The 20,669-nt window shown below is 35.6% G+C and overlaps 1 protein-coding gene and 1 non-coding gene across 5 annotated transcripts in view; one reads left to right on the top strand and one right to left on the bottom strand.

Moving 5' to 3' along the window:
- Nucleotides 1-1,334: 1,334 nt before the first annotated feature.
- Mtdh (metadherin) overlaps nt 1,335-20,669 on the bottom strand; it is a 59,974-nt gene continuing 40,639 nt past the window's right edge. For 2 of the 4 annotated variants that reach the window (XM_020177551.2, XM_020177552.2), the window contains 6 exons: nt 20,465-20,563; nt 13,657-13,781; nt 10,257-10,364; nt 7,326-7,466; nt 5,106-5,259; nt 1,335-4,373 (listed from right to left, as the gene is read on the bottom strand). In XM_020177551.2, the coding sequence (XP_020033140.1) occupies nt 4,303-4,373; nt 5,106-5,259; nt 7,326-7,466; nt 10,257-10,364; nt 13,657-13,781; nt 20,465-20,563 (698 nt within the window). In that variant the 3' untranslated portion in view covers nt 1,335-4,302. The remainder of the gene's footprint in view (nt 4,374-5,105; nt 5,260-7,325; nt 7,467-10,256; nt 10,365-13,656; nt 13,782-20,464; nt 20,564-20,669) is intronic. The other 2 variants (XM_020177553.2, XM_020177554.2) reach the window with 1 other exon arrangement.
- LOC141421991 (U6 spliceosomal RNA) lies at nt 8,309-8,415 on the top strand. Its single transcript, XR_012446660.1, has one exon. It is a non-coding gene; the product is annotated as a U6 spliceosomal RNA (small nuclear RNA).

Here is a 20,669-nt window from a genome sequence, read left to right as displayed (position 1 = left end):
AAAAAAAAATTGTGATTAGAGGCATGGCTCAAGTAGTAGGGTGTCTGACTAGCAAGCACAAGGTCCCGAGTTCAAATGCTAGTACCACCAAAAAAGAAAAAAAATTGTAAATGGCTATTGCATTGTTAAATCTTCAGAATAATGTCATGATCACATACCTTTTCTGATTTAATTTTGAAATCATATTAGATTTCCTGCTTTCTACCTAAACTTGCATCTTTGATCGGTTGGTAACACAAATGCTCTCGCACTTCCAGCACAGGGATGGCTCTTTTCCTAGTTCCAGTGGTAAGGCAGGTTTTCTCCCACTTTGCATTATTTTGGCCATTTCACTTTTGACTAGACATGGGAATGGCCACAACTTTTCCCAGACGCTAATAGCTTAAAATTACTATAGAGAATTTAGGAGGGAAAGAAATCATTTTTAATCCCATTATCTTAAGCCTCAAACATCACTTGTTATTTTGCCACAAACCTTCTTTGGTGTCTGCCAGAAAGCACCGGCCCCTCAACAAACCTCACAGGAACCTCGCTCGAAGTGGGGCACTTGCTACTATTGGATTTTGGGAATGGCTTCCACCTACAAGAGAGCCTTGCTATGCACAAGTGCACTAAGCCCTAGGGGGCACTGCTCACATCCAGCCACAGTGCCCAGGCATATTTATAACTTCCCAGTACGTTCCAATGGAATGTCTCCAGGAAGGGCTGCTAATGAGGCTGCTCTGATACTTTCGGAGTATCACAGATGTTACCCGGGATCCTTTGTTACTTCTGGCACCAATGAAGGAGCTGTGTCAAGCTAGGCAGCTGGGAGCAACCATTTTTATCCCTGCATTACCCCCTTCATCTTGTTACTAAGCAACAGTCATGCTTGTTCCCCTACTCTTTTTCCCTACAGGTAACGTTCTGTTTCTTAAGCAGAATGGTGACTTCAGGTGTTCATTTTATTATGCTGTAAAACTTATGTGTTACATATGTTCACTTTTAATGCCCTGATACAAATAAAAAAGGAAAGCACACTGTTGTTAGGGGACACAATCTACCACATACAAACTAATGCAGGTCGAGTCGGGATAGACAAGTGATACACTACACCAGCAACAGCTGCATCTATTGCTAGGATGACCTAAGATGAAAGACGTTTTCCATGGAGAACACTGTGTGTCAAACAGGTCCATTTTCAGAGGGGCTTAACTCCAAATATTTGACTCTCTGTGGCAAAGCCTGAGATGGGTTTGGGATGGGGTGGGGAAACCAAGAAAAGTACCTGCCTTTTCACTAACTTATGATGTAAAATGATGAAGTCCCATCCCACAAGGAACTGTAATGAGCAATTTAAACAAAAACAAAAATGGTTTGTTTTATTTACAATACTCAATGCATCTTACAAATACATATTTCATTCCCTTCACCTTTTGGAAAGTAATTCCAGTTTGTGCAATGAGTTTACAGGAAAATCTTAAGACATCTATTAGACATCTTAAACCTAAATCCTAAATTTTGAAAGATATGTCACACTATATTAATAGAAGACTGTTTTTAATTAAGAAAAACTAAACTCTGTAGTTAAATATTGTCCTCTGGTATCTTTAACCAAATACAAACTGGATTAGCCTATGAAATAATACCATTAGATTTGGATAAATTATTCTGACCTCCCCTCCCCAATAAAATGCATGCACAAAGAGAACATGGCAAATTACATTAATCACATTTTATTCAATACTTCCTTTTTGGACTCTCTCAACTGTTGTTTTGCTGAATTCAGGGTATAGATAGGCAGGATTCCAGTCTGGAGAAATCTGAAAGTACTACTCCTGCTTTAGAATAGGGGAGGATTTTCAGTTAGCATGTGGAGGAAGATCAGGATCAGGGAGACTTTGAGCTGTTTCTCTTGCTTGCTAACTGGAATAAGGTTCTCCTCCAGGACTGGCAAAGTCTGAAGGGGGCAGTTTTAGACAAAGAGCCAATCCATATCACCATAGTATAATAGGCTCCTTTTTTTCCTCTCTTCCCTAAACTACTACCTAGATTTTAGTGCCTTCTGAGTTATGATAGAGACCAATTCCTCTCTTTAGGTAGCAGAAACTGCTGTGATGTCACACAAATAACTTGTGACCAGGGAAAGAGCAATGAATGTGCAAGAGTTTACATTTCAATACAGGCAAGAGAATGGGGGTTTTTACTAACATAGTTGCCACTTTAAAAACACAATCTGTTTGTCCTAGCTCCTGAGCAAGAGAGAAAAGAGAGAGATTATCTCCATACTGGATCCAACTCAACTTAGCAAATGTGCTTCTCCATCTCCACAATATATTTTGCCTCAAATGGTGTCTTTACTAACACCTGGCATAGGTGGTTGAACAGGGAGATATTAAAGTCCCATATTTGACAGTCAAAAGAATAGTAAGATAAAGAAATGGTGAGGTAGAGTTGAGAGAGTTCAATTAAATTTTTGAACACAGACCTTTTGGCACATTCCAAAATTACAGACTCCCTATCAAATTCTCTTTCATGATACCTTTACAAAGTGCTGACAACTTAGGAATTTTCAGATCCACTTAAGAAACGTGAAGTGAACAGAACAGTCATTTGAAGAATAACACTCCTGGCACTTCAGCTATTATTTACCCCCACATTGAAGCAAATAAAAACGATGCTACCCATTTGCTGAATTTATTTAAACAAATCAATTTAGAAATACCATAGAATTAAACAAAACTTCTGACATGTAAACATACTGCCATGTTCCTGAAACAGATGTTAACACCTGATAAAATTAATAATCATTTGTGAGGAAAGCTGTCTGTTAATAAGGCCAGACTTCAGCAAAAGTAAAACCATTTTGTTCCTTTAGCTTTCCTAGTCTGACAATAGAATACTATTAAACCACAATCAAATGTAATAAAGACAACATTGGATGGATAGATCAGTACCATTGGTTACAGCTGTTAAACAGGTTCATTCTTGGCGCCACATAAAAACGATTAAGCCAATCACATCAAATAAATCATGGCTTTTTTCTTTATCACAATTCACTAAGTGATGTTAATTATGGTCCTTGTCAAACACATTTGGTAAAGGCTATTTACAGTGTACATGGCTGAGCATGCACTATTTATAGTTACAAAGATACCTGCCAGTTTATTACAATAGAATTACACAGTGCCTGAAAATGGTGAAACATTTCACACATCATTTAAATCAATAGTTTCAAGCAGAAAACGTTCCTTATTTGACCACAATTGCAATAATTACATGAAAATTCTTATAAAAACATGAATCCCCTTCAAGAAATTGATGCATATTCTACGCACTACAGGTTAAGGCAGTAAAAAAATGTATTCCTGATAACTGGAGGTCTTGACAATGTCAATTAAAGCTGTCTGACTCTAGTTTTTCATTCTTCACCATACTGAAAAGTTTGTGAATGATTTCATTTTTATGCCAAAGAATTATTAGCAACTAAGAGTTGACACTGGAAAATAACTGCTAGGGAAAGGGAAAATATTAAGTTGGATTTTGCCTGAAAATTTTCAAATCATAAACAAGAGCATTACTTGTTAGTCTGAGCTTTAAGTGTATAAAACAAATACATATAGTTTACCTTTCTTAATTTAAAATATACTGTACTTTGAACAATTCAAGTAATGTAAGACTATCAAAAATAACTTCATAAGCCATATAAGTGTCAATTGCATTTTCAATGTTTTAATTAAGAATGTCTTAAAAATTGTAAACTAAACCATGACAGTTTAGTTAAACAAATAAGTGACTTTTTATTTGCACTTGTGATTCCTTAATACAAATTGCTACCAACAAATCTGTAAAGATATGGCAGATTATGCATTTGATCAAAGCACTTTGATTTAAGCATAAAACAGATTCAAATGGTACAAGTTCGTGCATAAGATCCAAGGAGTTGCCTACTAATTTAGAGGCACCCTCTCTCTAATCAGAATCCGTTATTCCTCAGCTGCAGATGAGATAGGGCACAATCTGTTGTAAACAGGGCACTGTTGTAAAACCAGGATAATATTCTTAAATTAAGATCATTCTCACTCAATTGAAAAACATTTCCCACGTGTCTTCCAGCACTGTAGTATATTCTGCTGACCTCTTAATTTCATAAATTAACTTTCCTTTGATTCCATTTTTATGGTAGTTGTGTTCACAGTTTTGTTTTAAAAATCGGTTTAAATTTATATAAAACTCTGTACATGTTCACAAATTATTGCATAAACAGCATAATCTTCAAGACAGTGTTTGCAAACACATGTCCAATTCAGGAAATAAAAATATTCACGTTTCCCGTCTGGCTTTTTTCTTCTTTTTTATTTGTTTGGGAGATTCCCAGTTAGTTTCAGACTTGGCTAAAAGAGAAGGGAGTTGGGGAGAGAAAAAAAGTCAGGAGGATAGTAAGCACTGTTTTGTTTCAATAATATAAAAGTAGTAACAATAAAAAAATAATTTAAAGCCCTCAAATTTTATGTTTAAGTTTTGAAGTCTTAGTTATGTATTTTTAAATTAATCTGTATCTGCCTCCCTCCATTCTTTTCACTCCCACTGTATTACGAGGTGCGCAGATATGGAACTGTCCTATATGCAGCCAGCTTTGACTCCCCCTCTTTTTTCTTACTATGTTACTCAAGCTGGTCTCAAACTCCTGGGCTCAAGCAATTCTCTTGCCTCAGTCTCCTGAGTAGCTGGAATTACAGGTGCATGCCACAGTGTCCAGTTAGAAACCACCATTTAATGTGGCTCAGCTTAACCAATATGAGAGTAAAAATGATCACAGGTAGCTGAAGGGAGAAAAGGATGGGAAAAAGGTGGAGAGCAGCTTTCAGCCTTGGGAATATTACAAAGGAAAAAAGCCAGACAGACAAGTAGACAGGTATGAAGTCTTCCTTTCTATCCTTAGTCACTTATTCTCTCCTTCCATTAGTTTAGCAACTGGGCCCTCATGACTGAAGTCCACCAGCTGGCATTGAGCATTTGCAGGGGAAGGAAGGGTACTTTATTAACCCATTGGATTTCTAAGAAATGTAAGAAAAAATGTAAACAATACAGAAGTACACAAAGGAACCAAAAAGAGGACTACTTACTCTGTGAAGGAGGCACACTATTTTGCTTGGTATTTGACTTGGATTTATCTGTCTCTTGAAGCATCGGTGGCACTTGGGAAGAGCTCTTGTCAGAATCACTTTTTAACATAACAGATGGCTCGGTAGAAACAGCAGGTGGAAGAGTCTTGACAGGCTATTTTGGAGTAAAGTTATTTCACATTTTTTGTACAATTTTCAAATAAAATAAAATACATCAAGAAGCTATTTAGCAGCAAGTAAATACTAAGATGGTTTCCAAGGAATTTATCAGCAGAAGCACTGTAATTCATGTCTGCCCTCTAGTGACATAATCATTACCTACAATATCTATGAATATAGCTATGGATAAAGGTGTAAATATAAAATGTCTGCTGAATCTTAGACAGTGAGTAATTCCATTTTCCTATTTCATTACAAACAGCTCTTACTGCTCCTCTTTTAGCAATTCCACTTACCACCAACTCTGAACACACTGAAACTTTTCAACAAAGGGGGGAAAAAAAAAAAGTGAACTTCTGAACTACCAGTACCTCAGACTGCCGTATCTCCTCCCCACTAGGGAAGGGTATGCCAAATAGCAGCACACCAGCTTTGTCCTGCTGATACAAGGAACCAAGAACACTTAGGTGCAAATCTTTACACTTAGCCTATCTTTTTGGTTGGTGGGACTGGGGTTTGAACTCAAGGCGTTGAGCTTGTAAAGCAGATGCTCTACCTTTTGAGCCACACCTTCAGTTCACTTTGCTCTGGTTACTTTAGAGATGGGATCTCGTTAACTATTTGGTGGAGCTGGCCTTGACCCAAGATCCTCCCAATCTCAGCCTCCCAAGTAGCTAGGATTATAGGTGTGAGCCACCAGTGGCCAGCTGGGTCTAGATTCTTGAGCCTTGCTTCTCCCTATCTGGGAGCAGAAAGGAGGTAAACTAACCTCTAAATGGTTAGGACTAGGTAATATTAAAAATGCAATTTAGACAACCTTGAGGCTGTGAAAGATGAGTAGATTATTTCACTAGTTAGCTTTATCTGTAATCTCCATATAGAAACAAAGGTAAGTAATGGTTCTCTTGCCCCTGTTCTGCGAGGCTCCATGGGTTCAAGAAGGCACAATGGGAAAAAGGACACAAGAGAAGTAATATAGTATTGGGGATGTAGCTTAGTGGCAGAGTAGTTGTCTAGCATGCGCAACACCCCAGGTTCTATTACTAGCACAAGGAAACAAAAAAACAAGAAAAAGAAGTGGTATGAGGCAAGGTAATTACTAAGTATTCCTCCTCCTATTCCAGGTATCTGAAATTAAATTTATGTTGCCTAGTTTCTTTATCTTAATGTTCCCTGTACTTACTTTACGTTCAAAAGTTTTAAATTACATATTTTTAATCATTTCCCGTTTTCTCAGTTACATTAAATCACAGGTCTCAAATTTTTTTTTAAGATGGCTTCTGAAAGTGACTTAATATAATACCATATGTCAGATGATCCTTTGCTACTTACTAATAAACCAATTCATATATTGTATCCTTTTATCTCACAATAGGAAGTATGATTAAAACCCATTTTAGCAGAAGACTCTTAGAAATTCTCTTAATGGCAACTCAGTTTGTCAAAAGCTGTCTTACTAAATATGAAAATTCCACAAGGTCAGGGATCTGTTTGTTCTCTACAGGAAGCACTTTATGGCTACTCTTTGGCCAGTAGCATTACTTATACTTTGGGGCCACTATTAAGTAAAATAAAAATAAGGGTCACTTGAACACAAGCACTGTGATACTATGACAATTGATCTGGTAACTGACATGGGGACTAAGTGATTAATGAGAAGGTAGCATATAAGCCATAGATATGCTGACTTAAAAGGGGATTCATGTTCAGGGTGAGATGGCATGAGACTACACTGCACTACTCAGAACAGCATGCACTTTAAAACTTATAAACTGTTTATTTTTGGAATTTTTCCATTTATTATTTTTGGACTGCAGCTGATCATAGGAAGCATGGATAAGAGGTGCTACTATATAGGGACTCTGATTATACAACTGATACTTATGTGGCTTTGGGCAAGAAATTCAGCTTTTCGAGCTTCATTTATATAAGGGCCCCATCTTTCTCTTAGGGTTTTCCTTGTGGTCAGTGTATTTAAAAATGCTTAGTACAGTACTTCAGTAGAGTATTAATCATGATACGATCTAGAGTCAACAAAACTTATTGCTCCTTAAAGATTACCTGGCTATTTTTGACAAGTACTTCAGCTGGATCACTAGTGCTAATGGTCTTCGAGGGAAAAGATTTTTCCTGTTTTGGACGGGCTTTCGAGGTATTCACTGGAAGCTCCTCTTGAATCTCTTTTTCTAATTCTTCTGTGTCCTACAGAGAAAAGTAGTCTCTTAAATGATTAAGCTTTACTAATTAAGCATTCTTTATTAATTAAAATCTATTTTGCTTATTGTTCAGATGATGTGCCAAGAAAAAATAATTTCACTTCAGAAGATATCCAAACCACCAATGGAATATATGTTCAACACTTCTTTCTCCAGGGAGTTACATCAATTGAGAATTAAAAAAAAAAAAACACAAATCCCAAAATAGAAACCATTCTGATGGAACAGATCAACATAGTAAGAATAAGCTAAACTATTATATAGTCTATTTTAAAAAAAAAGTACACAGTAACCCAGTTGATAGTTGAAATAAGACTTTAAAAATATTTCACTCAATGACTTCTTTAAGAATAAAATGTTTGTATGTATACAGTAGAAAGGATATGGCAAATTGGAACTCTAATTTTGGCCATGCCGTAGTGTCTTCGTCTATAAAATCTCTAAGGTTCTTTCTAATCTTTAATGTTTTCATTTTTTATCTTTTAGACTTTTGAAAAGTTGCAACAGGACTGGGAGCATGGCTCAAGTGATAGTGCACATGCCTGGCAAGCGTGAGGCCCTAAGTTCAACTCTCGGTCCCACCAAAAAAAAAAAAAAAAAAAAAATCTAAATCATGTAATTCTTAGATATGTGTAGTAAATACATGAACTAGAATATACTAAATAGGAGCACATCTGTGAATTGTATTGTTCTTTAGTAAATATATACATATAAATGTTTGATTTTTTAACAAGAATACAAACTTCATGATATGCTTAAGGCTGCAACAGATGCCAGTGGACGTTCTTTTTAACAACTGGTTAAGATGATTTAAAAAGTTTCCTTCCAGTGCTCACTTTGGCAGCACATACACTAAAATTGGAACGATACAGAGAAGATTAGCATGGCCCCTGTACAAGGATGACATGCAAATTCATGAAGCATTCCATTAAAAAAAAAAAAAAGTTTCCTTCTAGGTTGGGGTTGTGGCTCAGATTTAGCAAGCACAATGCCCTGAGTTCAAACTCCAGTACTGCCAAAAATAAATAAATACATAAAATTAGTTTTAAAAGTTTCCTTCCAACATTGCTGTGCTATGAAACTTGTTTGGGATAGTGCTGATGCAAATTTAAGTACACCAGGATAGCTCTGGAAGCATGTATGTAGGATTTGCAATCTCTGAAAGTTAATCAATCAGAAGACTGATAGTTGAATGCTGATAGCAATAAACACCACCAAGCATGTATCAGCAACTCAAAAAAAAAAAAGACAAATCCCAAAATATGGTCTTTTATGAGTTGGATTATGTGTATGTACTCTGTGTAGAACTTTATGATTATCTCATTTATTCTCAAGACAACTAGGCAGTTAAATACCAAACTGAAAAAACCCAAAATCAATGGCAGAATGAGAATCTAAGTCAGATCTGATTCTAAATCCAATATATATATTAAAATCAAACGCTTAAAAGGGATTACTAGAATACAATTCATTTCCTATCTGAATTGCTTGGAAAAGGAAGTGTTTCAGATTTTGAAGTTTTTTTGATTTTGGACTAGTTGCATAGATGTCAGTGCTCAAAAAAAAAAAGCAGAACATTTTTTTTTGGAATGGGGATGCTCAACCTGTACTAAATAAACATTCACATGACCTTTACCAATAAATTTAACATTTTGGAATATATCTATCCCACAAAATTTCTTTTAAAAGAAATTCAACTAATCCACAATCCAAAGACATAGTATTAGTAATAGTCATAATTTAAGCCACAAATATTTAAAGAAAACTGCCAAAATGGATCTTAGAACGAGGACATATGTCAATTAATATTTCTTATCAGCTTCAGCGAACAAGAAACCTATTATGTAGTTTTAGGTTTTCATATCCACTGGTATTGGTCCTGTTAACTTTAATGCCTATCCATTTTTATTCATAAAAACAAAAGACAAACAAGCCAAAAAAAAAAAAAAACTAGTATTGATGGTATAATGAAAGTTTGTGTTTCCCATAATAATAAAGAATTAAACATATATTTCCTTAAGAAATCATGCTGAGAATTCAACAATAAACAGGAAAAATTACTGTGTGGACTACACTAGAAATTTTGGTTCCCTATTTCCTACGTTAAAAGGAATGCAAACAATCAAGTGGTCATAGTAAGAAATAAAAATATGTCCGTAAGTTGAAATGTAATGATAATAGTGCTTTTAAAAAATAAATCTATGCATTTTTCTAATAACTTAGTATGCCTGAAATGAAATTATAGATTTTTTCATTGCAATGTAACTCTTTCCCCCAAACAGGAAAGGCCAGAGAAAATGTAGGGGCAATGCAAAGAGAGATTTGATAGTTAGAAACCAAAAAAAGCAGGAAACAATGCTAAGTAAAATCACCAGCAAACTCAGGAGCCAGGTGGAGAACTCCACTTGTTATGCACATGGTTTCTCTAACTGTGCTAAGTGGTACCTTCCAGTCATCGAAGGGGAGTTTTTGTATGTGAAATACTGTATCTCTTTCTCCACTTCACCACTTTATAATAAGAAATGTATGAGTAATTTGGAATTTTATTCATTTAATTTTGGATTTGGCTATACCTTCGATAATTTTCTTCAGCAATGAAATTTTTATAATATGGTATATTAATTTTTAAGATGTCCAAATTTTTTCAAATGCTTTTCAAGTAAATGTGATGTTTTATGCTGTCGTTTATTTCATGTATTGTCAGTATCTGAATGCCATCTTTTCCACATTTTCAGCAGTAGACGCAAAAAGACTATTTACTGTTTAGACACTTTACCTGTGCAACAGAGTTATCTTCACCTTGCTTCTTCTTTTTCTTTTTTTTCTTTTTAGATTTCCCAGTTGGAAGAGCTCCCTCTCCCTTTTCTTTATCATCATCTGAAACCTAATGTTAAAAGCAAAAATAACAAGTAAATTGAACCAATAGTTAAATTTTTATTACTCAGAAAAATATTATGAAATAATTTCATTTATAAGGTTGTCTTTATTCCCCAAATCTAAATAAAAATTAGTTATGACTAGCAAAGCTTATAACAAATTACATGTTTAAAAAGAAATGAAATACACAGAATTTCATTCTCTTATTATATAGTGTAGGTCCTCTTCCCCCTTTTTTTGGAAAGTACTGGGGTTTGAACTCAGGGCCTCATGCTTGCTAGGCAAGTACCTCACCAGTTGAGCCACATCCCTGCCCTTTTTGCTTTAATTTATTTTCCTGATAGGATCTCTTTTTACTATATATTTCACCATGCACAACACAATGAGAAAGCTGTGTAAATCTTCATGTTTTAAAAATTCACTGGAGGGCCAGTATGGCGGCTAATAACTGTAATCCCAGCACTTGGGAGGTAGAGGCAGGAGGATTTTGAGCTATAGGCCATCGTGAGTTACAGAGAGACCCTGTCTCAAAAAACCAAAAAGTCCAAAAACCTTAACTCAAAACAAAACAAAACAAAACAAAACTTCATTGGGTAGGCAGTTCGGCTTTGTTGTGGAGCTGAAAATGCAGAGCTACTTGCATTAAAATTTAATTTGACCCTGTTAAGAGAATGACATGACAAGTTTTAGAATGGTAGAGAATATTTGCAACCCATACAGTAGTTCCAACAAAGAACCAGCATCTATACTACATAAAGAACACTATAGTTAACAGTTACAAAACATCCAATTAGAAAATATGCAGGAGACATGAATACACTTCATCGAAGAAGCTAAACATAAGGCAAAGCAGCACATGAAAAAATGTCCAAATAGCATCAGCTATGAGGGAAATGTAAATTAAAACACCTTCAGCTATCACTCACTGGAGTGGCTAAAATAAACAGTGACAATTACAAATGTTGGTGAGAATGCAGAAAAACAAATTACACATACAGTCATGGGAATGGAAAGTGACAGGGCCATTATAAAAAAGTTTCTTAAAACACTAAACATGCAACTATCATACCAAGAGTATACCAGAGATCCCAGAGAAATGAAATCTTAGGTTCACACACCCCTGCTGAACAATGTACTTAGCAGCTTTAATCATCTAACTCCAAACTAGAAGAAATTCAAATGTTTTTCAATAGGAGAATGGTTAAACAAACTGCAGTACAATCTGACCATGGAATATCATTCAGCAACAAAAAGGTACGTATTAGTGATACAGCAAACAGACTGGATGAATTCTCCAGAGAATTCTGAGGAGTTAAAAATATAAAACAGTATGGACATATCACAATAAAACCCCTTCATGCAATTATATATACCAAAAGTGTTTAAGAAAAAAACAAAAACCACTGCCAAAGGCTGTAATATACTATGTAATTCCATTAATATTAGATTAGTTTTTGCTTTTAAGATGGGTTTTGCTATGTTGCCCAGGCTGGCCTCCAACTCCTGGGTTCTAGCAGTCTTTCTGCCTCAGCCTTCCAAGTAGCTGGAACTATGAGTGGGTACAAGCGCACCAAATTAGTATCATATTTTTAAAATGACAGAATTATAGAGCAGAAGGGACTGAGCAGGGGACAGGACAAAGTGTAGTAAAAGGTGGTGATGGAAATGCTATGTCTGGCTTCATCAACATCAGTATCCTAATTGTGATAAAATACTATAGTTTACCAAGAGTTACCACTGGGGAAATTGAGTAAAGGGCATAGGAATTTGCTATTATTTTTTCTTTTGCTCTGTTTTTCTTATTAAACAAATTTTACTTGTTATGCTTTATATTATTTATTTCCTAAAACTGCATGCCAATCTATATCTCAAATGCTGAATTTAAAAAAGCAAACTGGAGAAGTGTCACCAAAAGGAAGATTCTGTGTGCCAAAATTGCCTATCAAATTAGAATGTTAAATTAGTATTCATATATACCGCATTACTGAACTTTCTATGGAAAAAGGTTTTTCTGCGTTGTTTTCAGATGAAAACCTTGATTCCTAGACAAATCTCATAGGAAGGGATGGATGATCTGGAGAAATGCTACCCTTATGCTCAGAATGAGTCATTAGGAAGATTTTGGTGATGTCATGAATCATCACCCAGCCTACAGAAATTACTAACAAATGGAAAAACAAAACAAACTTGACTAAGCAATTTTCAGTCCAAGCTGACTGGCAGTTAGTGCTGGGATTACAGGTTGCACACCGTATCAGTTCTACAGAAGCTTTCACCACAAAGTGTTTTATAGGCTTGTAAGCATTAAAATACTATATGTAATGATGAGTTCTATAAAAGATATCCGAGTCACAAGGACCTTCTGCAATCTGTCTCAGCACATATAATCTAACCATGCAAGAAATGTAGTTCCCCATGGCAAAATACTACTTTTGTTAATGAGAAGGCTTAACTCAACTCGTACTACCTTTTAAATAATATAAAAGGGTTGAAGTTTTTAGATTCTTTTTTTACACATCTTCCTGATTCCATTCTCATACTATCTCTCAAGAGGTATTATTTTCAATTTATTTTGTGCCCATCCAACCAATTTTTCTTTTTTTCCTTTTTTTTTTCCAAAACCTTTTTTCTTTTTGTGGCACTGGGGTTTACACTTTGACCTTAGGGCCTCCTGCTTGCTAGGCAGGTGCTCTACCAATAGGGTACAAACGTAATCCATTTAATTTCCCCCTTGCCCAACTTGACTTTCACATTGCCTGCTAACTGTTCCCTTTATATTGACTTGCCTCCCCAGTGCTCTGGTCTCCTATTAAAGGCCAATCTTTTTGCTTGAGCCTATGGGTTCCTCACACCCTACGCCTTGCTCTAAGAGGCAGTCTTTCATTTACGGTTCTTACTTCATTGTAGATCCTTTCCCCTTCGATCTAGATATGTTAAAATAGGGACTGGCAAACTAAAAGCCCATCCCAATACCTGTATTTAGAGTCCATATCTGTATCATCTGTGGCTGCTTGCAGCACAGCTAAGTGCTGCATCAGACTGTTTGACTCTTTCATGACAAGTCTGCCAGTCTTGTGCTAAAATCTCTCATTAAAAAACAAAAACCCTTTCCCCACAAAATCCTTCCTGATGCCATATACTGCTGTCATTTATTAACTCTCTTCCATTCCTAGTCAAACTTTAAAAAAAAAAAAATCACACTGGCTAATCCCTTCACCATTCAACTTTCTAAAATATGGCTTCTATGCCATAGAAGTCTCTTCTCTTAACCAAAAAGTACCCCTAATTCCTATACTCACCTTTTTATCATTAGGAATTGGTTCCTGGGATTTTAGAAGTGATGCTCTTTCTTCATCTACCCAATTTCCCCACTCTTCTGCTGGTGCATTCCAATCTGAGCTGGGATCAGCTGAAGACAGACCATCTAAAATTTAACAGTGTGAATTGGTCATCAATCATTTCTGCCATAAACTAAAATGCAAGAACTAAAATACCTTATGTTGAACTAAGCTGTAATTTTTTTTTTTTTTTGACAGAGTCTCATTACATAGCTCAGGTTGACCTTGAACTTCAGATCCTCCTGCTTTAGCCTCCTTAGTGCCAGGAATATAGGTGTGCACCATCACACTCTGCTTCTAAACTGTAATTTTAAACTTTTTTTTTTCTTTCCCTTTCATGTACATTTTAAGAGCTAGAAAAACCAGTACAGATGATGGTGACAACCTTTACCCAAGTTTTGCTAGGCATATAGTTAAATGAAATTTAGAGACAGCCCAGAAAATGTACTAGCTAGTCATTTTTAACTTTATAGTCTCTTGAATTTTCACTTTCCCTGTCTATCTTTAACTTAGTTTAGGATCTGGCCATTTTTCTGCCCTAACCCACCACACTTTTATAATTGATTTATTTTCTAGGGTACCACCAAAATTATACTCTAGCTGCCATTTTATATTACACTTTCTCCCATACTTGTGAGCTTTTCAAGATTGGGTTCTTCAAATTCACCACAAAACAACGTACATACAGCTTCCTTTTCTTTTGACTGCTTAACTTTTACCTTTTCAGATTATTTAATATTCCCTTTATCTGATCATTCCAAAAATACCTGAAAATAGTTAAATCACTTTCAGGGCTTCAATCATCCCAGTACCAAAAATAAATTTTAGTCAAGATTTCCAACTTCAACTCGAACTCATTTTTTTTTTTTTGCGGTACTAAGGGTTGAACTCAGGGCCTCCCACTTGCTATGCAGGCACTCTACCTATGCAGGCACTCTACCACTGGAGCCACTCTACCAGCCCTTGTTTGTGTTGGTTATTTTTGAAATTGGATCTTGCTTTATACCCAGGTCAGGTTGGACCAAAATCCTTCTATTTGTGTTTCCTGTGGAGCTGGGGGAGATACGTGTATACCACCATACTCAGACACTGGTTGAGATGGGGGTCTCTAGAACTTTTTGCCTGGGCTAGACTTGAACCTTGATCCTCCTGATCTCCACCTCCTGAGTATTTAGTATTACAGACTTAAGCTACCACGCTGAGCTGAATTTTTTTACATTAAAAAATTCTAATTAGTGCACATTAACTGTTCAAAACAGTGAGTTTCATGATAACATTTTCATACATGTACATAAAGTACATTGGTTATATTCACTGAATTTTTACTTTAGGAGCTATCACTGACTTTTTCTGTTTTTTCTTTTTCTTTTTATGTTTTGTCATATTGGGGCTTGAACTCAGGGCCTACACCTTAAGCCATTCCACCAGCCCTTTTGTTTTGTAATGGTCTTTTTTGAGATAGGGGCTTGAGAATTATTTGCTGGGGATGGCTTCGAACCATGATCCTTCTGATCTCTGCTTCCTGAGTAGCTAGGATTACAGGAATGAGCCACCAGCATCTGGCTCACTGACTTATTCTAAAAGGGGAAAACATTCTTTGGCTTTACCCTAGCTAAATAAGCAGCTCTCAGAGTTAAATCTGCCTTCCTCTCTTTGCACACCATACACTCTCGTATGTACTCTGCAACATCTACTTGTAGTTTAGGTTTTATTTACAGTGGTTTAATATGAGAGCTGGAAGAGTGGCTCAACTGGTAAGAGTACCTGCCTAGCAAGTGTGAGGCTCTGAGTTCAAACCCCAGGGCTGCTAATAAAAGAAAAAAAAAAAAAGTTGACAGAGGTGAGACTTTATTTCTGATTGGTTAACTTAAAGTTGTCCTAACATTGCTTAACTGGAAAAAAAATCTAACCGTTTCTGGAATTTGTATTCTCTTCTTCTGATCTATTTTTGGAATAGTGCCATTCATAACTTTGTTATACATTTTAGAATCCAGAAGGACAAGTCTGCTTGCATTACTCTCATTTTTTTTTTACTATTCTTATTTTCCATTTTTCTATATGATTACTTTTGCTCAAAGGGAAGCTATTATGATACATCTTCCTGAAGGCTTTAATACTACATTTTGGAAGATCATACAATAATGAGAAAATGCTCACAGGAAAAAAAAAAAATCATACACAAAACTGTTTGTACAGTGTGATTATAAATTTATACGAGAAAGAGTCTGAGACACATTAATAATAAATATATCTATAAATAGTGGAATTACAGGAATTTCACCTACTTGCCAATTAAGTATGTGCCTTACTAAGCACTTACTATGCAGTAGAACTGGAGCTAAGTAGGTTTCAGAGATACAAAACCAAGCAAGATAGAATCCATCCCACAGCAGCTCACAATCATTCAGGGATGGAAGCATGTACGCATTACAAATAATTAAGAACAGAGTAATAGATTCCATCACCGGAAACTATGAAAACAGAGGAGAGGAGCTAAACCAGTAGAGGACAGGGAGAGAATGAAGACAAACAATGTCTACAGTCTGTCTACAGTCTAGTGAGAGAACAAGTGGTTACAAGTGTGAAATGTGCAAAACAGGAAGTCCTTTACTATATATCTAAATTCACTACCATGAAAGGTATACGAAGTCAGTACTCTACAGTATTAACATCGAGGGGGGAGGGGTTAAGCACATGGCTCTATAGTCAAACATGTCCATCTGCATACTCTTCTATCACTTAATAACACTGTGATTTTGGTTAAGTTTCTTAATCTTAATGGGCTACACGCCAACTTCATGGAATGCTGAGATGATTAAGTAAGATATATATAAAGTTGTTCATTGCAATGCAGTAATTGCTCAATAAATGGTAGTTATTGTTTTTATTATCACTGATGACATTAAAGTCATTTTTAAGGTATCAGGCATATAAATAACTATTCTCACAATCCTGAAAAATTTCTCAGTAAGATACATGTGATATGTCTTAAATAAAATAATTTTTAGAAGTACAAAGGGATCTAGAAGAGTTTTGAAACCAACTGCTCACCTTATACCAAGCATTCATTAACAATACTGTTAGAGGAGATTCAAATGCCAGAGCTGTCACTGTGAAGCTTAAACTTCACAGATAAGAAACCTAGACTTGAAAAACTGGTGTTCATTAGCCATGTTTGCAAGATAGCTTACCAGGAAAGAAACTACTGAGTGGAAAAAAGTTAAGTCAATTGGATGGGCATACCCACATATGACTCATTTTCTGAAAAAATATGGTAGGAGCTGGGGGGTGAGGAATAAAAATCAAGCGAAGTATTTAATGGAAGTGTTGCTCAAAAGGCTTAGATGCCTTAATGTTTGGTGAACAAGTACAGTCTATTGTTGAACTTTTGAAAGAACATTAACAGAAGCATAAATCTGTATTGATTTCTGTAACATTTTATGGCAGTTTTTCTGTTAGATAAAACTACTTTACAGTAACAGATCAATCATCTAAACCTAAAAATTGATGCCAAGAGACTTTTTAATGAATAATCCTTAAAATTCATGCGAATAATGTGCTAACAATCTTCTTAACATAGCTGCCTTGAAAATAATTCCAAGTGTAGTTGTCTCCATTTATTAAATATAGTAAACTCTCATCTCAAAGTTCTTCCGTGAGCCTGGAAATTTCTTTCCAAAGAGCTGTATTAGTATTTTTTTAAAAGGGTAAAGCATTTGTCTCTTCACTTCATGTGCTTGTGGAGTGTTTTAGGTTTAAACATCTCATTGCTAGGCTCTATTTGGTGGTTAGCTATTTCTGTCAGAACATAACTCAACACGAACTTTAATAAAACAAAACAATTATGTTCAAAAGACATTCTCCAGTGTTTAAGCAAACAGTTATTAACCCCACCCAGAAGACTAGTTTTGCCACTGGAAGGATATCAACAATAGCACTTACTAGATATTGACTGTGTGTGGGACAGTGTTGTGCTTTATATGTATAACTCATTTTATCCTCAACAACTCTGTGAGGAATTATCTTCACAGATGAGAAAACTGAGGCACAGAATGATAATGTGACCTGCATAAGGGCAAGGGCAAGAAACCTAAGATTCAAACCCAGGTAGTTTGTCCTCAAAGCTCATGCTCTTTAACCATCTCACTATGCTCACTAGCTAATTCATCCCCATCCTGGGTATCAACAACAGTAAAGTCCTATTCAACATCTACTCTAACAGGAGTTATAATAATGTTAGTTTCTCTACAGTCAAGGTAAATGCCTTTAAAAAACATTACCTCTGTACCTTAGCATCTTAACCTTATACTTGTATTCAAGAATTTGGGTAAATCCAGTGCCTTTCTGTCCAATGATACCTGTCTATACCTCAAAGACAGATACAATATTAATGTACAAAGAGATACAATATTAATCATGTCCCACTGGAAATGTAAAGCTCATGTAATATACCTAAGGACTAATCTCAAATACTAAGTTATGTACTCTATAAATTCAGAAGTAATAACTAAATTTACTGAGTACTAAAAAAATAGCTACATTAGAAATAGTAACATGCAAAAAGTAAAATTCACAGAGAAAACGAGATTAAAGACAAACTTTAACAAACTTGAGGAAGATAGTGCGCCTGATACGTATTAATAGTATCTTTTAAGTACAGAATCCTATGAACATGTTTTTAAAAATCTTTTATTTTAGCAGTCAGTCATGCTTTTCATATTCAAAGAATCCGAATACAGAAAGATAAAAGTGGAGCTATTTTATCCAGCAGGGAAGCCTGGAGCTCTGTTTAGTCAGTTTTCCTCGGCCTCTACTAACAGTAGTCCAAGATATCTTGCTGCATCCTTCCTGCAATCACTCCTATTTCTCCTATAATAGGAGAAATTCTCCCTAATTCTGCTCTGCATGTAGCTGATCACTTTTCCTAAGCACACACAGACTATCCTATCTCCACCCCCAGTCAGTGCTTTCACATCCTTATAATACCTTGGATTCAGATGATACTATGTAATTTATAGACAGTTTTTATGTCCATCCAGTACCTGGACAAAACTTCCTAACAACTTATAGAAGTAGATATACATACTGATGGATTATTTCCTCCACTTTACAGCTCAATCTACCCTCCAAGACAAGTGACAAAGTTCAAGCCCCATGTGAGATACTGCAGTTTAAATAGTCAGGACTAAAACTCAGATCTACCTTCTAAAAAAGTACTCTAACACCCACCTCCCTAATCTTTAGGCAGCAATTTAAGGCATTTCATAATATGGCCTTGCCTTCCTCTTTCTTCATCTGTAAGAGCTATGCTTCAACCACTGTGTTACAAACTTGCCTTTATGATTACTATCATCGCCAAGCTTGCAGCATGTAGTGGTTAAAGAGCATGTACTCTGGGGTAGGACTAGCAAGGTCTGAATACCATCTTCTTCTCTTTAACTACCTATATGGCCAGGAAAAGTTAGATAACTTTTTTTTTTTTTGGCCTCAGTTTCTTCATCTAGAAAGTAGAGAAAAATAAAATCTATTTCTTAGAACTGTTAGAAAGTATCAAGTGAGTTAATAATATCCAAGAGGCGTAGACCAGTGCCTTGCACAGAGTCCAGTGTTTACTTTTATTATTACTACTAAACACCAATGTATTAAAGCACTGAAACGTGTACTTAGCATATAAGAGTATAGTTTCTCTTTTAGGTTGTTTCAATTCTACTTGGAGAAATAAAAAATATTTTTTAATACGTCAAAGAAACATATTTTACTTCTATTATCTCATAGAACTTTTTCCTATTTTTTAAGAAAATACTTTTTAACTGATACATAAAAACATAAAAATTGAGGGCTGGGGGGAATGGTTTAAGAGGTATTATGACTACCTAAGAAGTGTGAGGCCCTGAGTTTCAATACCAATACCACAAAACAAAACATAAAAAATTGTGTTATTATTTTTAACACATACCAAAATGGTAGAAAAATCCCACAGGGTAGTATATAAGTGTTTAAAGAAAAGAATGTAGTATAAGAATTCAGAGCAAAGAATAAATTCTGAAATCTGGGGTTCTGGGGCAGGGGAACTTCACATACTTTTATTTACTTACTATGTGGTGGGACTGGAATTTAAACTCAGGGCTTCATGCTTGCAAAGTAGGTGCTTTATTGCTTAAGCCACACCTCCAGTCCATTTTGCTGTGGCTGTTTTGGAGATGGGGTCTCGCAAACTGTTTGGGCTGGACTCTACCTATGATCCTCCCAATCTCAGCTTCCCCAGTAGCTAGGATTTACAGGCATGAGCCACTAGCACCCAGACATACTTTGGTATGAACATGAAAACCGTATTCTTTTTTCCCTTCCAATTTTCTTGATTTAAATGACTCTTGCCTTTCGCCTTCCCTATGCATCTACTAGAATTTGGGCTACTAGTACAAAAAGCATGCACACTTCACAAATTCAAAGCCATTCCTATTATTCTAGTCTCTGTTTTACACCAAAACTAGGAGAAGAAACAATATTTGTTTTAAACAAAAAATTTTAAAAACTAGACCTACTACAGAACTGTAAGAAAACTTCATGTTTACTGTCTCAATCATGAAAATTTAGTTTTAATTCTAGATATTCAATAATCAGGCTTCAAGCAGTACATATGGTATTAAATTATTATTACTGTGACCTTTAAAGGTGATTAAAATAAGTTTTAAATTAAAACATAAAGCATGACTTCAGGGTGCTAGAAAGAAAATTCTGAAAATAACTGATAATTTTTAAAAGGACATACTTAACCCAGACCATTCATCATCGATATAGGGTTGATTACGGCTAACATCCCACTGATAATCAGAAGTGGTAGACTGAGAAACTGGCTCAGCAGTAGACCCTTAAATGAAAAACGAATGCAATAAAATTAAAAATGGAATTTTCTAATGTTTCATAACAATAGTTCTATACTTTGCACACGGAGACTATTTTTTACTTCTCCTAGA

Source organism: Castor canadensis, chromosome 3 (genome assembly GCF_047511655.1).
Source record: "Castor canadensis chromosome 3, mCasCan1.hap1v2, whole genome shotgun sequence".
Taxonomy (NCBI): domain Eukaryota; kingdom Metazoa; phylum Chordata; class Mammalia; order Rodentia; family Castoridae; genus Castor; species Castor canadensis.
This window is presented reverse-complemented; position numbering and strand designations above follow the sequence as displayed.